The 17558-nt window shown below is 38.8% G+C and overlaps 1 protein-coding gene across 4 annotated transcripts in view; it reads right to left on the bottom strand.

Moving 5' to 3' along the window:
* Positions 1 to 42: 42 nt before the first annotated feature.
* Positions 43 to 17558, bottom strand: part of SLC7A2 (solute carrier family 7 member 2) — a 58627-nt gene continuing 41111 nt past the window's right edge. For 2 of the 4 annotated variants that reach the window (XM_036894374.2, XM_036894373.2), the window contains 8 exons: positions 16190 to 16323; positions 14956 to 15178; positions 12987 to 13126; positions 10049 to 10151; positions 8420 to 8625; positions 7477 to 7643; positions 6612 to 6720; positions 43 to 5060 (listed from right to left, as the gene is read on the bottom strand). In XM_036894374.2, coding sequence (XP_036750269.2) covers positions 4864 to 5060; positions 6612 to 6720; positions 7477 to 7643; positions 8420 to 8625; positions 10049 to 10151; positions 12987 to 13126; positions 14956 to 15178; positions 16190 to 16323 — 1279 coding nt within the window. In that variant the 3' untranslated portion in view covers positions 43 to 4863. Of the gene's footprint in view, positions 5061 to 6611; positions 6721 to 7476; positions 7644 to 8419; positions 8626 to 10048; positions 10152 to 12602; positions 12740 to 12986; positions 13127 to 14955; positions 15179 to 16189; positions 16324 to 17558 lie in introns of all 4 variants that reach the window. The other 2 variants (XM_036894376.2, XM_057505112.1) reach the window with 2 other exon arrangements.

Consider the following 17558-nt stretch of genomic DNA (forward strand, 5'->3'; position numbering starts at 1 on the left):
GAGACGCATGCTTTGGTAAGTATGATGGATATGCATACCACATTATGACAAGACATATTAAAATTTATTCTAAAAATACATGGTCACATTAGAAAGCATATTTTACAGGGGTAAAGCAGCACAGTTCTTATTCATAACAAATTCTAAAAAATAACAACTGTATAAGTAAAAAGGAACACTAATTATCATTTAAAACAGTTAAATTTAAAATAACCTACTACACAAAAAATGTTTACATTCACACATATCCAATATATCTGCTGGGTTTTACAGACAGAGTTTCTACATATAGGGTCTTGGGCTCTTAACAGTTTCTATTAAGTACAGTAATAACAAATAAAGCAATAAAATCACTGGGCACCCCTAGTGGACAGTAAAAATGAAGAGCCTGTCAGCCAGGCCCGGGCCAGAGAAACCCGCCCTGTTAGCATCACAAGATCTTTATCAGCTGAGCCTGGACCCACACACTTTCCAACCGAAGGCTGTCAGTGCCCACGCAGGAACTGCAGGGGTTCGCACCCTGTGGAGCCAGTTCCAGGAAGCAACCGTCTTTTCCAAGAGTCATGGAGGTTCCCTGGTCCTTCTCATTCATTGTGATGTATTCATGGGACAGTCAGAACTGAAATTAAGGACCCCATTCATGGGACAGTCAGAACTGAAATTAAGGAGTACTTTCATGTGAAGTCTTTCACTTGGCACCCTACCCTGTCACCCCAAGACCTCACCCAACAGGAGTAGTTACAGATACACTTTGCAGGCTGCCTGGCCCTGGAACCAGCCCAGGTTCCTAGTTATGATTCCCAACGAGCCCCAATGGTCAGTGAAGGCTCTTCAAGGCCAGAGACTGTGGTATAAAAACTAAGTATGGTGCTCCTGGCAGACAGGGCTGCTCGCTGGGTTGAGCCATAAAAGAATGCATTTGAAATCAGTTAAGACTAAACTGTGTACATACAAAGAGTAACAAGTGTTACAGAGACCAACAGCCAAACCAACAACCACAACAAAAACAGAGAGGGCCTCTCAAAGTCCAGAAGCCACAAAGCCATTTAAAAATGTTTAAACAGAATTACATAAGGAGAAAAAAAAAATCTCCACTGAACAAAGTCAAGCAATCTTATTTCCAAATCTACATGACTACAAATATGACCTGTGTTGGCATTACATACTATGTGACCTTTGGTACTTTTTCCCTTGATATTTTAGGATGTGTTAGAGAATGTAAGTAGAAAATGTACAGAGAAGGCACTAGTAAAAAAAAAAAAAAGAATTCCACCTACTCCCCCCACCAAACTTCACACACTGATAATTATGTGAATTTTAATGCTCTGTGCTGTACACTCTAAACCCAACCCTTTACAGTTCTGTGGAAATTATATTTTTGGTGTTGACTAACAGGCGCTTATAGGGCATCAGGAGAAAATCAGACAGAGACCACCATAAGTGACATCATGGGGAAGGGAGAGTTGACATCTTGGCTGGCACAACATTATCACATGGTTTTACAATCTCAGCATATGCCCTGGTTTAAGTTGAAAGAAGATAAAACTAATCTGCTCCCTCTGGCATCAATACTGGAAGGTGAGTATTTTTTCTTATTCTCCCTGCTAAGCATTCAAATAAATTTAAGAAATAATTTGGTAAATACAGATTCTAATTCAAAATGTTCTAACAACTACCTGCAAATACCTAGGACTTAGAAAATATTTTGGTTACTATTAAAATAGAAAGTTAAAAATATCCTTTATTTCAGTATCTAATGTATTTCTAATATAAAGCTGATTCATAATTTTTAAACTTGAATTTGCATAATTTCCTTCTTAAATATAAGGTAGGCATGGCCTTTCTATGGCTATGCACAAATCATCTCTGTAAAAACAAAGGTGCTACTATAAGACATTTCTTGTTGAAAACGTTGAGAGCGTTATTCCCTAGTATAGAAAAGAAAAGTAATTCAAGCTGTTTTTTACTCAGTCACAATGAAGAGAATATGTGCATGCACTTTTTAATTTCTGGAGAGGACCTTATGTAAGTGTGACTGATTACTAGTCAAGTCTATACAAAACATGTTGGTAATCCTAAGATCGTGCTCAAACGGTTATGAATTCTGACACAGGAACAGGGGTGGGTGTAAAAGGGCTGGGAAATGGGCTTTTACTACTAGACACACACTAAGATGTTAGAAAAGGTGCCATAGCACCAAGGAAACAAATACCCACAAACACCTACTCCATTTCAGATTATAAAGCACCTGTTATAATATACTAGACTTCAGTGATTTCATATTAGAAGCATTATAAATATATCTTTCTTAAAGAACCTATAGAAAATACTACACATATAATGTATATTTCAAAACAGTTTAAAACCTAAAAATTTCATGAAAGTATACCTATCGATATAAAACATTAATTTTTCTCCACACCAGCTTGGTTTTTTTTATCTACATGAAGGTATCATTTCCAAAGACCAACATTAACCTAACTGACATATACACTGACATCTGAAATATATACATACAGATATGTACTCACATATTTTTAGTCTTCACAGAAAAAAGTCACTGACAAAGTGTCTTTTCATAGATATTCATGTTTGCAAAGTGTTTCAATGTGGAAAAGTAATTTTTACCTAAATTATGCTCCTAATTGGACACAGTGGGCATAATAGTTCTAGCTGCCTATCACGTTCTAAACAAATTACTTGGTTTTGTCATAGTAAAAGATTTAAGTATTCATGTATGAAATTCCTTATATTCCAGGTGTGAAGGGCCTATTCTAGACTGATTACAGAGTAAAAGGGTTTTCAGTGTACTGCCAGCAAGGATTTATGAGTATGCCTAGAGTCCTTACAAAAATATCTCACCTTTTGTATTCAACTCTTCCTATTAAACATGCAGCTTGAGAGAGTATTCTGGGCTTCTCATTTTACCACGTGCACACTGGAAATTATGGAATGTCCAATACCGAGTTCTATGTCAAGGATGCCAAAGTACCAGCAGCCAGAAACCCAGGCTTTCTACCTGTTTATTCGATACCTAGTCACACTGAACTCTTGGTTAGACAAAACGACAAATCACAACTTGCATTTTAATGGCATCAATAAAATAATTAATCTCTTGGAAGAGCTGACAGAAAACAAATGTTTTCCTTGCCTTTGGATTAAGGTGGTCAACTGGTGTGCTTGATAATGTTCATCCTGGGAACGTAACCCATGTGTGTACATATGTAAAGGGTTAGCCTTTAGCCTCATCTAGTGAACCATTTAATTCTTTGTAAGAAAAATTACTCATGAGAAGCAAACCACACTGCAGATAAATAATCCATTATTAGAGAACCCTATAAACTGTAGTAATCTCACATATAAGTTACTTATTTACTTATATAAAGGTTACTGTGTTTACATAGCTTTTATTTGATTTGGTTAATTTTTTTAGCTTGAAGTTTTAAAAAATCATGTATTTAATGAAAATATTTAATTCCCCAACCACTGATGGGTTATTGTATAATACTGGGGTTTGTATTAATAGCCTTAGTGTGGTTGTTTAAAAATAAATGAGATTGCAAGTGGCACACAGTTGATGGGATCAGGGAAGAAAAAAAAAACATCCCTAAATGTTTCCAGAAGAAACATCAGAGGCAAATTTGATCTGAACCCCTTAAATTGGGCCGAATACCCTTTGTTATGTGAATAGGCACTTTAAAAAAAGCAGAACATGGGTATTTTCTTTTCCTATATCCCTTCATTTTTTTCTTCTTTTGCATGCAGTGAAGATAGAATTTGCTACTACTGTAGCCGTTCATATGTAGGACAAGACAGAATAATAATAGAAACAGAGGAGTGAATTCTGTGTCTGATAAGGTTAAAAAAAAACCTGAACTGTGACTAGTTATTATTAAGTAATGGAAAAAAGCATGAATCACTCCACCAATTATGTGATCCAGGAGATTTTATGGGCTTATTTTAAGTGACTTTTAAAACAAGGGTGCTTGGTGTATACTTTCCCAAGCATGTATCTCTGATTTTTGAACACATCCTCATCATTGCCACTTACACAAGCTTTCTGGCCCTGGGGACTGGAGAGCCCGAGTATATCACACGGCCTTTGTCCAGCCAGACTGGGCTGAGGCGGGTTCACCACTCCCAGTGGTGGGGCCCCTCCGAGGAGACAACAGCCCCACGGGGTGCCACCTGGCTCCCGCCCGTACTGTGTAGTGTGGCAGACACAAACACTCCTACAGGCTACAGTTTTAGCAAACCGTCATACCTCACAGGAGAAAGACCTGTACTAAACCCACTGCTGGCATTTATAAGTTACAGAAAAGGCTCATTTCTTGTCCCCTCCTCTTACTCCTCACTGACGACAGACATGAAGTTGCATAACTGCGTTTTTAGCATGTTCTAAACTGACATTAATGAAGCCTAATAAGGAAAAGCAACAGTTATTTCCCCTCACACACCAGGCACATACAAAACACTCTGCAGTCCGCGATCCCCTGCATTTCAGTCTATGCAGCCTATGCCACCATTAATGACAGCATGGGAAAATGTAAGGCAGTAACAGTAAACAGCAACAACTTTCAACATTGCTGTTCTCCAGCCCAGACACACCACACACACACACACACACACACACACACACACACACACGCTCTCTCTACACTATGCAGTGGGGTATTCATCACTGAGGAGAGGGCTCAGGAGGTTTCCCCAGGAACATAATTCACCAGCTGAGGAGGTGCTGTCCAGGTGAGTCAGTATAAATTAGGGTGAGCTGTGTCTGCGGCAAAACCCTGACATCATAGCGTGACGTGACATCCTGCCCGGCTCACTGCATGGAGGAGGTGTCCGTCACACTGCAGACCATCAGCACTCGCTCGTTTTTTCATGGAATATGAAAGGCAAACTGAGGTTTCTTTGGTGGTGGTCACTGGCTTGAATGGCTGATTTTTCTTCCATGGCTGCATTAATGTTGTCTGAATAAGAATCTTCATCATCACCTTCATCCCTCAGATTACCCTCCAGACTGTGTCTAATGCCATAAGTGAAGTAAATCAGGAAACCTTTTAGAAAAAAAAAAACACACAAAAAACACAAAAAAACAATGTTTTAGGTATGGCAGAAAAATGACTGTTTGAATTTGGAAGATGTAATAGATAATAACAGGGTTTTTTGCCTTCTCTTTCTGTGCTGTTTCCAACAGAATGTGCTTCATCTTGAACACCCACCATTTAGAATGTATGTGTCTATCAAATATTCACACAGAAAAAAATTGTATTTATTTTCTCAAAAGTCAAAGCTACGGGTGTGCCTTACATTACTGTCACTGGGAAAAACCAAATGACTGTGGGCAAAGCAACCATTTATTAACAGCCAGGCTGACTGGGGATTCGAAGAAAATGTTTATTCATGATCAAGTACATTAAACCACAGTGAGCTATGGTTTGAGGAAAGAAGCGGCTTGTGGAAAGGCAGGGAGCACGGAGAAGCTCTCCACCAGATTAGAGAGATTCTTCTGGGCTCAGAGTGGGGAGTGAGTTCTACAGTCCTGGGCCCTGGGGATTTGGGCTCAGCTTCCAGGCAGCGCTGGGGAGAGGACAGAACCCTGAAAGAACATCCCTCAGGGCACAGCTGACTGGCACGTGATGCCTGTCAGGATGCTGGCTCTGAAGCATAAGGGCCTCCTGCCCAAAGTGGCCCCAGTGACCAGAGAGCAACCCGGTGTAACCCGTGTGGATGAGCACCCTTTGACCCAAAGCACCACCACCCCAATTCCTTGGCACAGTGTAAGATCCCCACAATGTGGGCAAAACTGAAGGAGGTTTCGTCTTCCATCAACTCAAGCACGCTGTGGCCTGAAATAGAAATCAAGTCAATTTCTAGTCAAAGTAAACACTGACAGACATACACAGAAGTGAATTCAATTCATTCTCATTAAGCCAACATCAGGACTGTCAAAGAGGGTCTTCAGCTCCGCAGGCCCCTGAGACCAGTGCAGACTTGGCGCTCACTGCTTGCTGCTTCACCCCAGACATTTCACCTCCCGGGTAAAGACAGTGGGTGCTCAGGGCTTTAGTTACAAGCAAACTCTTAATTTCTAGCTCAATTTTCACACAGGAAACTGAAGAAGTCATAGTGCAAAACAATGTCATATGGATATAAATAGGCTCACTCAGATTATTTGGTGCTAAAAATTCTACCCCGAGGCTCAAATAAGAAGAAATTTAGGTATCAGAAAGGAAATTTGCTATTAGCTTATTCAAAATGTCTCCAGAAATCCACTGGTACATGAAAGAACTGGCTTTGGAATCAGTCTTGAGGTGCCATTTACCAGTGAGATCCCCTTTTTTTTTTACCTTCATTTTTTTCACCCATTACACATTGGGAGAAAAATAGAACCTACAGGATTCTCCAGGGTTACTGGAAGAATCGAATAAAAATGGGATCTGAGAACATCTGGAAAAGCAAGCACTCAGATGTTCTCAAAATTGAGAGAAGAAGAAACTGAAAAAGGCTTTATTTCCAGGCAGGGGGAGGAGATGCATTTCTCCGATCCTAGAGCACAAAATGGAAAGTGAGCAAAGATCCCAAAGCTGAAACATTAAAAGGCCTACCAAGTGCCATCCAAATGCTGAATCTGATCCAAGTGTCTGCACTCAGCTGGACCATCAAGTATATGTTCACCAGGATGCTGAAGGCTGGCAAAAACGGTAAGAGGGGAACCTACGGGGGAAAAATATCTCCTTGAATATACTCACATTTTGAAAGCAAATTCCCCAAATTATTTTGACATATATACTTTCATGCTGTGTAAGTATATATCCTTACAAAAAGGACAACCTGCACACAAGCTGTTCTAGGGAATACCAAAAGGTGGCACCACATTTCACTCTATTTATCATATCACAGCCCAGAGCAACAGGGAATTTAGCCAGCCCACTACCACCTGCATCCTCACCAGGATGTCATTGGTTTTCAGCTTTAGTTCAGTTTAGCGCTTTCTGGTTTAGGTCAGATGGCTACGGGGCGTGCCTCGGAGACTGGACTCCCAGGGCCTCCCATGGGGACACAAGTAGGAAGCCCTCCTCAAGGAAACCTGCTCTTAGTTGGAACAGGATAGGATAAGTTCACTTGCAATAGAAGGGCTTTTGGTGGGAAAGATCTTCCCGAGAGGGTGCTGAGTTTCTGAAATAAAATATTCTATTTATTCTTCTGACACTACAGCTTATTTGGTAAGAAATTTTACTATTATATATAATACTGTGGTAGGAGCACATTCCAGTTTTTGAAATGGGCAGTAAGACAGCCAAGGTAGGAAGAATACTTGCGACCACAAGAACATCTCAAAGAAGCAAGACAATCCTGTTGTTCAGTGCTTTGCTTCATCACAGTGTTTTTCTTCTTTAAAGAAACAACTCACAAAAACTTACAAGAGAAAACGTGCAGAATACTTAGGATATCTAATACTCATTCACATACCATAAAGGCAACTTTTTGCTGATTCTGGGGCTGCCTCCAAATGGTGAGAACGATGGCGATGCAGAGCACAAGCAACAGCACCAGAAGGGTGAGGCTCCATGCTTCCAGTCTGGAGACAGCGTGGACTCCATATGTGGTCAAAACACTCAGGCCCAAAATGAGAAACGCTGCAAAGGTGGCAAGTATGTAACAAAAGCACACACAACAGTTCACTCAGATTCCTCAGTTCAAAAAGTCTATTTTGATAAGACATCCAGTTCTTTATACCTACTTTGCGAAGTACTAAGAGTCTCCATTTTCATTATGGGGAGAAACGGCTGGCTTTACTGATTTCCTAACCCAGTAAACACATTTTCTTAAACACTGCTTGCTTACTCATGACTGTCTCCTCCTTGGAAGACAACCTCCCCACTGGCACTACCACCTTGCTTTCTCCGCCCACGTGCCATCTGGTCCTCACCTGTAATGCTGCAGACCCTATCACGAGGACTGGTGGCAGGCTGTCAGGGGCAGACAGCTCCCCTTTCTCAAATGGGAGATGGCAGGTCTGTCCATTTGCAGCTGTTGTAAACACTTAATGTGAGCAATATATGATCTGCATCTTTTCTCCCTATTTCAGATTGACATCACCACCCACCTGCCCTGTCTCTAACCATCAAGTCCACACTAAGGGGTCCCTCTATGTGCTCTCAGAGAAACCTGTCCTTCCCTTAGCTTGCCACCAATAATCCTGTTCTGAAAAGCTCAGTGAGACTAAGGACCATCTCCCTCAATATCCCAAGTGTCCCCCGGAATTCCTGGACACTGATGGTGCTCAATGAATCTTGCTGAAAAATAATGAATGACTATGTAACCGTGGGTGAGCAAAAAATATTATTATAAAATTAATTTATGTAAAGTTGTATAAAAATAAATATAAGTATAGGCAGTAAAGAGGACTTACCAAGGAATCCTACCAGAAAGCTCACGAGAGAAGCTGACTGCTGGGTGGGCAGGGCAGAGGGGCTGAAGGCGGGCCTTAGGCTGAAGCCCTGCCCATGCAGCCTGAGGACCTGGGCTGTGCTTTTCGAGGCATCACCGGCACATGGTCTCAGAGCTTCCTTCTCAGGAGAATATTTAGGCTGCTCATAAGATAAGCCAGGCTGGTACCTATCCCCAAACAAATAAATGCCCGCGTCTTTATTCTCCAACACACACCTGGCCCAAATGAAACAAGCCCATGAAACTCCAAGTGAGACGTGCTACAGAGACACAGCTCGTGCAGGGAATGGACCTTCCGGTGACTAGGCCCCAGAGTGTGCTGAGCCAGGCCACACACCTGCTCAATTAAATATATGTGGCAACTCTGGATTCCTTCTGCAAACCATTCAATTAGAAAGTTACACATTAGACGTGGGAAGAGTTACATTTTTAAGTGAGGCAATTGTGATAATAGGATGATTATTCTGAAAATATCTGTGTCCAAAGGGAATGCAGTTCATGAAAGAAGCATGGACACTCTGGCTCAAGGTCAGCTCCAGACGAACTGCCGTCTTCAGCCCGGCTGCGCGAAGGCTCCGCTGAGTCCGCCCTGGCCTCATCTCCCCAGCTTTCCCACCGGGTTCCCAGTTTAATCCAAACTAGCTCACGCAGCCACTTGGCCACCATCCGCCCCGAGCATGTCATTTCCCTTAATTATTTTATCCTCTTCCTCCACAGCCTGTGTCAGGACATCAGCCTGCCTCACCTCCTACTGTCTGCCCCAGTCTCCCCAGTGGGTCTCTTTTCCCTATGAGAATCCTTTGCTTAAATTTAAAAGTAACATTTGTCCTTCATCTAAAGAATAAATATGTTCACTGAGGAAAAAACGTACAAAAATATACAGAAGAAAGATAAAACCACCCATAATACCACCACCCAGGGTCAATCACTGCCAGCATTTTGGTACAATTTCAGCCAGGCATAAATGCATATATATATATATATATATATATATATATATATATATATATATATATATATATATGCAAAACGATTTCTTCATATGAATTTATATTAAACACATTCAGATGCTACATATAACTTTGCACCCAGAAATGGATACATTTCTCTATGTATAATTAAACATCATTTTATTTGCTATAGAAGAACCCGCTGAATAAATATACCCTCACTTATTTAACCATTCTCCTCAGGATACTCCAATCAGCTTCATTTCTTCACTATTGTAAAGTGCCTTTTTCATGAACATCTTTTCCATGTATATGTATGTGCTCCTTAATTAAACCTTCAGTAAAAAACCTCAGCACTTAAATTATTTGGACAAAATCTATAGTATTTTTAAGTGTTTTAATACATTATGACAACTTGCTGTTCACATAGATTAGGCCAACCTATTGCGGATAATCAACTGTATTTGATTCTTTGCTAAGGAGCAGGTGGCATTATACTTTATATTGAGATTTTCATGGCCTCTCACCTCTGGGAGACTGGGAGCTCCTTGAAAGCAGGGGTGGTGAGTCCAAACTGTCTTTATTCCCTGAGCCCCACATGACACATGCCCTCCAGGCACAACCTGGCAAGGAGAACTCACCTGAGGATGAGGACGCACGCTGCCACCAGGGAGTAGGCCAGGAGGGTGCCAACTGACATCATGTCCACAAGTGCCTTCAGGTCAAACAGAAACGCCATCACGGCTGTTGGGAAAAGAACAGAATGTGAAGAAAACAGCCTAGGATAAAACTCCATACAGTTGATAACTTTCAAGTCAGGGACAACAGATTGGCATTTGTTTGTTTGTTTGTTTTAGGACCAATGATAGGTCAAATAAAGTATAGAAAATATATTTCTCACTATTAATAAGATGTTCCTTAGGTCATATAGTAAAACTTCAAAAGCCCTCAGCCAAAGCTGTCAAGTACAAAACATTTCTACTTTGCTTAAAAAACATTAGCTAGCTCCTTTTAAAAAGTTATAAAAAGTTCAAACAGAAGAGCTTACATTATAGATATAATCATTTTAATTTCCGTCTGTATTTTGGGTTATATCATATATGAGATAACGTTATTTCCAATTAAGTGATGTTTCTGATATAGGCAAAATTCTATTCATTCAAACCACACACTCTAGTTAGACTGATTAGATTTGGGACATGAATCCATGACCTGCACCCAAATTCCAATGGTCCAAAGAACAAAATATACTTCATATAGCTGTGTAGTTAACTTGCACTTCGCAATTTTTTCCCCCACCAAAACCTTAAATAATGATAATATTAACTTGAATATGCCAAAAATGTTGTCCCTATCAAAGAATGTAGAAAACATAACATTTCATTCATGTGGTGTTCCAGACATCTCTCTGTGATCTCAATTCATCTTCAATAATCTTACCAGACAGGGAAATTACATAAGTTCAGCTATATAAAATGTCCAGAATTTTTTTTTTTTTTTTTGCTCAAAAAGCTGGCAATTTCACATGGTTTGACCTAACAGGATTATTATAACTCAGGCTAACTTAGCAAGGTTTTATAGACAGCAAGGGTACAGCTATTAGGTAGAAGTGGCATGCTGCCTAATGTCCCCATGTTCCTTCTACAATATCACATTGTTTCTTTAACTACACCTCATACCTTATGCTGAAAACTTATCATTGCTAGTATAATCATACATTAAATGATTAAAAATCTCTATGTTTTGTTAAGAATCACAGATAACAAAATAAGGTTGCCAAGACAGAAGAAAATGATTTGTTACCCATACAAGCTTTCTAAATTAAACACAAGCAAAGAAACATGCAGGAGTACAAAATAACAAAAATACATTTTAGAGCATTAAAAAAGCCTTCTTGCTACAATGATCTTCTTTTAATTACTAATTTCAATATCTCATCATGCTGCCAAGTTAAATTCTTCCAGAAGGAAGAAAGACACATTTTTAAAAATCCTGAATACAAAGTAGTCTCTCACTGGGAAAGATTTCACTGGAAAAAATAAGTTTTTATGGAGTAAATAAAATGTGGGATCCTTTGTCAAGATTTGCAAACTATATTTAATAGCATAATACTCTGTTTAATAATAAAGTGCCACCTTCATTTTATGGGGACAGAAATCTAAGCATTGGAAACAAGGGACTTATGTCTTAATAAAGTGCCAAGTTATTAGAAAATATTTACAAAATGAAGTTGTTTAGGCACACATTTTCTGACTCTGAAAAAAGTCCCATTTTCTACATAATTAAGCACTAGCATTCTCTAATTTCCCAACAATTTGGAGCCTCAACAAAATTATCATTTTTGGTTTGAATTCTACTACCAAGATAGTTTACAGTTTTATCTATTAAAGCTCACTAAAACCTTTCTCTTGCTTCCCATAAAAGGGCATTTAAGGCCATTCTCTTAGTCTGAATAATCTCTGAAAATTTCTGCATGGAATAAGAATTTGGCCAAAGGCATTGTTCATGGTTATTAGGACAGCCAAAAAGTTTGGAGTTTCTTAACATGACTTACGTACCAAAACTATTGAAAGGAAAAATAAATTCCTAATGGGGTTTATGAGGATATGGGTTTAGTAACTCTTAGAGAACCATCCTGGCCTAGAAAGTGGGGATATCTGCCATACCAAGGGCAGGAATTCCAATGGCGAAGTAGAAATTATCTTTGACATTTCTTAAACTTAATTAAGATTGGGTAAACTTTAGTTTTTCAGAAATACTATGGTCCTTTAGCAATATTCAACTAAAATCCTGGACAAAAAGGAAACTACTGAATCATATTTTTCATTAATATTTCAAAAATTAAATAATCATTCTTTAATTAAAATTTTATGTGTCAATAATATAACTTTATGTGCTAGTTCATCAATCTGGAAAGCATTTAGTATATAGTGAAGAACCATCACAACCCTTTGCATATCTGTTAGAAGCCCAGAAAGTTAAAACGATGAAACAGGAAAAAAATCCCAAAGGGTCAGTTAAGAATGAATTTCAGTAGACCGCCACCACAATTTTCAGACAATGCTCACACCCTAATTTATCAGTGATTTTTTCCTTGACTTACATGCACAGCAAGCAGACCCTCTTTAAAAGTCCATGCATGCGCCTAAAACGGTCAAGTCCAATGTTGAACAATCCTACGTTTGTAAAGCTTACCAGAAATGACCCCTGCAGTCAACGTGGCAGCAACTGGTGACTGCCTCTTACTCACTCTGGCAAGAAATCTAAACAGTAAACCATCCCGGGCCATGGCAAACAGAATTCGGGGTAAAGGAAACATAGAGCCCAGAAGACTAGAACAGAAAAATTCATAATCCACGTGAGTCATTACAAGCATTACTCTATAGACAGGTACATACAGGTATAGACTGGACACACTGAAGTGCAGAACCCATACCCCAAAAATGCAAAATAGGAAACAGTCATAAAAAGTTATTGACCTCTATATAAACTGAATCAGAAAACCACTTTTTTTTTTTTCAGAATCCTTGATGAAAACAAAAGATCCCCTTTTCTTAATAAAAGTCAACTCTGTCTCACCTGCCACTGCACCCGATGATAAAGTAGCAATTATTGGTGTCTTCGTTTTGGAATTGATTTGAGCTAGACATTTGAAAAGCAACCCATCCTCCGCCATAGCATAGATTACACGAGGCATTGGGAAAATGGATCCAAGAAGACTGAGTAAAAAGCAAACACATGCAGTATGGCAAACACATTCATGCAAGATTACATCCCAGAACTGAAATTAAGTAATTATACAAAACACAGCATCACAGCTGTGATTATGAAGTCTCATTATTGTTAAAACGTATTATGATCAGGCATTTAAAAATACTTGTCAATATTTATCTTGTGCTACTTGCTAATCTGTTGCAGATATTTGCTCAGCATAATTATCAGAATAAAAACACTGCAAGTTAATTTATGCATGCTCATGATTATTACTGATTAAAACTAATTAAGACAACAGAAAATCAAAACCAATCATAACATCAAAGACCTTTTCAGTGGCAATAACTCAGAACATAAAATTCCTAAACTGATATGTAATTAAAGAGATTAATTTTGATTTCATAGTAGTCACTTCATTTCTTCAGTCATTATGTATTTTTTATATTTATTTTACCATTAATTTGCCTCATATAGCCTGATCTTTGATCTAACTAGTAATAATTTCCAGCTTATAAGATAATCAAGATAGAGAAAGCTAAAAAAGATAATCAACTCACTGTATATTTAGTATATATATTTAGAAGTAGCCATGATTAAAAATTAGTAACAGTGAAGTTTCAGAAAATGATTTTTGCTTTAAATGTTTTGAATTACTTGTTTGTTTACTGGCTGTACTACTCCCTACATGACGTAGTTGTAAAAAAAAAAAACCATTTTAGAGAAAATAAGTAAAATACTCTACTCTATGTAAAAAATTCCATCTTCTTTATCTTTTAATACAGCTGAGTTGAGCTTGGCCACAGATGAATCCTTGTCCATCTCTCTTCTCAGACCATAGTGGCATGGTATCTTCATAGTCCAGATTTTTGAAACCATTCAGAATAAACCTCAAAATTAGCAGATGGCTGAGAAACCAATGGGGGTAATCTCTAACTGCTGCTTAATATTAACTTTTATAAAAACTAAAAGGGAGTTGGAGGAAAAAAAAGGTTAGGCTGATGAATTATATAAAAATATTTCCTTTTCCAGGTTCACACTTTAAAACAATTATTTTCACTTAAAAAATTAGTAATCGGGCAAAGAGATGAACTTTCTTTTTGTAAGAACACTTTTAATATAGGATGGTACAAAACTAGACTGCATATCTTATGATTACATGTTAATTTGAAATATGAGTTGCTCCCAAAACTGAGAAATGAATTCTAAAGTATTAAAACAAACAGCCACTGAAAATAAGAATATGTGGGCAGGATTTAACTACTCTTTTCTTCTCACATGGGTATTATATGAAATTTCCACCACTAATCTGAGAACAGTAATTTCTATTTACAGACCAAGTTCACTCTGGTCAATACTAGGAGAAGAGTTCTCAGTGTTTCACAATAAAAAGCCCATTATATTTAACAATGCCACAGCATATAGCTTCCCCTCACACAGACTTGATATCATTTAAAAAAGACAGCAGAAAATGTCAACTCTGCAGAGAAGGTCTCCGTTGTCTGCAGCACTGTAAGTAATGCCAAAGCAGCAGGGAAACAAACAGGTGTAAGCATCTTGAAGTTTTCTAACACATGCATATAAGAATATGTGTGTATGTACCAATGCTACATATATTTCTACAGAAGGCCTTCTGAGTTTTACCTGATGGGGGAAAAAGTTATCATGTATGAAGATTTTTATATGGCAATTCTGAGCAAACTTTTCAGAGAACCAATAGTTGCTGTATTCCTCATATTAGGCTTATTTTTTAAAACATACTGAACTAATTCTTTAGACATTGACTACACTTTGCAGTAACCCACACAGCCCCTGCCCCAAAGGCGATGCAATGTACCTTGTTGACAAAGCACAGAGGGAGCCCGCTGCAACGACGTATTTGGCAGGACCCCATCTAACATACTCAAATGCTACAGGAAGGGGGCTTTTTTCATCAAGGAGGTAGTATGGCATCATGAGTGTTAGAGCTGCAGAGACCCCAAAATAGGCCATGAAGCAAACAAGCAAAGAAGTCACAATTCCAATAGGAATAGCTTTCTGAGGATTCCGGACTTCTTCACCTATGGGAATATGAACAAAATATTTGCATATTTAATACAACATTAAGGGTAGAACATTAGTTCTCCTCCACAGTTATTTTACTTCTTTGCTTTTGCCCCTTCTGTTTTTTTTTTTAGCTTGCTCCATCGATTATCCATGAAATGTTCTCTCTTCCTAAGAGTACTTTGCTACATAAAAACCCAATTCCAGAGGCAAAAAGAGAAGGTAAGACATCAGGACAAAATGTAAGTCTCTTTCCCACTTCCAGAAAGAAAAAAACACAACATACCAGTACTATTAAGTGTTTCGGGACAGAATGGTAGTCCATTTAGAAAATTGATTCACAGAGATTAAATGACCATCATGGCATTCTGTAGGCCATTAAATATGAAGGCTTCCATAAATAAGATGACAACTTCTTCTACTCAGTGCATTGATTTCTATTAAACTCTAGTTTCAGTAACAAAGAGTATACTTTGGATTCTTCTAATAAGATTGGCATTTGAAGCACCCAAATTAGGCCACGCATTAATATGAATCGAGAGGAAGCACTTAGAGAGTGATTTTGGCATGATTCCTTTGTTGTACAGGGTAAAGAGGAAAGAATCACTACAATATATTTTGTCCTGCTGCAGAAGAGACAATTTAAGAGCATGATCATCATTTGGTACTTATTGTGATAGCACTTCCCAACCTGCAGATGAAAGACAGTAATTATGACCAACATTTGTAAAAAGCATTCGATAGCTTAGCTTATGCAGTATTTTTCATATGTATTATATCTTAGGTAACCCTCACAAACTCTGAAGAGCAGGTACTGCACTCCCACTCTACCAATGTGAAAAGCAAGGTTCACAGTTTCACTAGGTTTCTTTTTATCATACACAGCAGGTGTCTTGGTAGGGCTGGAGCCAGCCCTAACTACTTCAAATCCCACTCTCCTTCTTTGACTCTTTGCTGCCACCCTTGGGCCCTCATGTAGTACAAGGGACACCTTTTCCTTCCGCACAGAGCCAAGGTTCTGCTCTTACCAGTTGTTGCAATGCAGTCAAATCCCACAAAGGCATAAAAACAGGTTGCGGCCCCAGCCAAAGTTCCTGCGAAACCGTAAGGCATAAAGCCACCAGCCCCATAGATACTTGTTCCATTCTCAGAAGGCGGCTCTCTAAGGAAGAGATCAAATATATCAGAAAGTCATTTTCACAGAAAACTGCTTCTTCTAGTGATCTGTCGCCAACTACATTCATGGGAGGCTACTGTGTTCATCAGCTCTTCGAAGCTGATGTGTAAAAAACTCAAAGTAAACCCTCATTTTCTCGCCCTGTCCTAGAGAATTTGGTGGTCTTCCCAACCACGGCACCCTCTCGGGTTACCAGCACTCAGCTGGAGGCTGATCCACAGCATCAACAGGAGGCCCAGAGCCACTTTGGCTGGGCTCGCAGCCAGGCAGGACTCTGGGAGCAGAGACGCCATGTGCGGGCCATGATCTGAAATAAAGACAAGCAACTTCCTCTTCTTGTGGACAGCTGGTCAGGCTGCACATTTTTAAAAATTTCTAAGAAGACATTTGAAAGGTTGAAATAAAATTCTGTAGGCTTGATTAATAATACTGAAGATCTAATATTTTATTATGTTAAAAACTGTATAAAACCAGAGAATACCAATTTGTTTTCCTCATTGAAATGACTACAAATGTTACATAAGGAAAAACAAGTAGATGTACCTGCAGTAGATATTTTTATAATCTTCTTTGCTCTTGGAAATATCATGCTTAAATAAGTCTTAGGATGAAAACTTGCACATATAATTATTATTTTAACTTTTGAGGCATCCAGTTAAAAGTGAAATGTACTCTGCTAATGCACCAGTAACATTCTCAAAAACACAAGGCCTGAGCATTAACTACAAGGCAACAACCAAATGGTGTTTCCAAAGGAAGAACTAAAAACGATGCAGGTTCAAAAATACTCATTGTTATTCAGAGGTGGCAAACCTTTGGGGGGAGAAAAAGTCTTCCAATGGTTGGGATCTCCCCCCTATTCTTCCCCTAAACCTGGAGCAGAGCATGAAGTTAGGACCAGCAGCTGCATGGCTTTAAGAAAAAAAAAAAAAAGAATAAAGCCATCAAGAAGAAAGGAAGCTGAGAAATTGAGACAGATTTCTGTTAACATCACCTCAGCTTTTGGATCAAGCCATGCCTGAAGGCAGAACTATCCCTGGATTTTTTGTTATTTGAACAAATAATTTCCCTCTTTTCCTTAAAAGCAAAAACAAAACAGAGTTGCTCAGCATTTAGCAGACATTGATGCATTTATGTTTGTAGGGAGCCTGGGAAGAAGCGTCTTGGAACAGAACAGACCCTTGGGAAGGTCTCAAGCAAAAAGTTTGAGAAACATTGTT

Source organism: Manis pentadactyla, chromosome 7 (genome assembly GCF_030020395.1).
Source record: "Manis pentadactyla isolate mManPen7 chromosome 7, mManPen7.hap1, whole genome shotgun sequence".
Classification (NCBI taxonomy): domain Eukaryota; kingdom Metazoa; phylum Chordata; class Mammalia; order Pholidota; family Manidae; genus Manis; species Manis pentadactyla.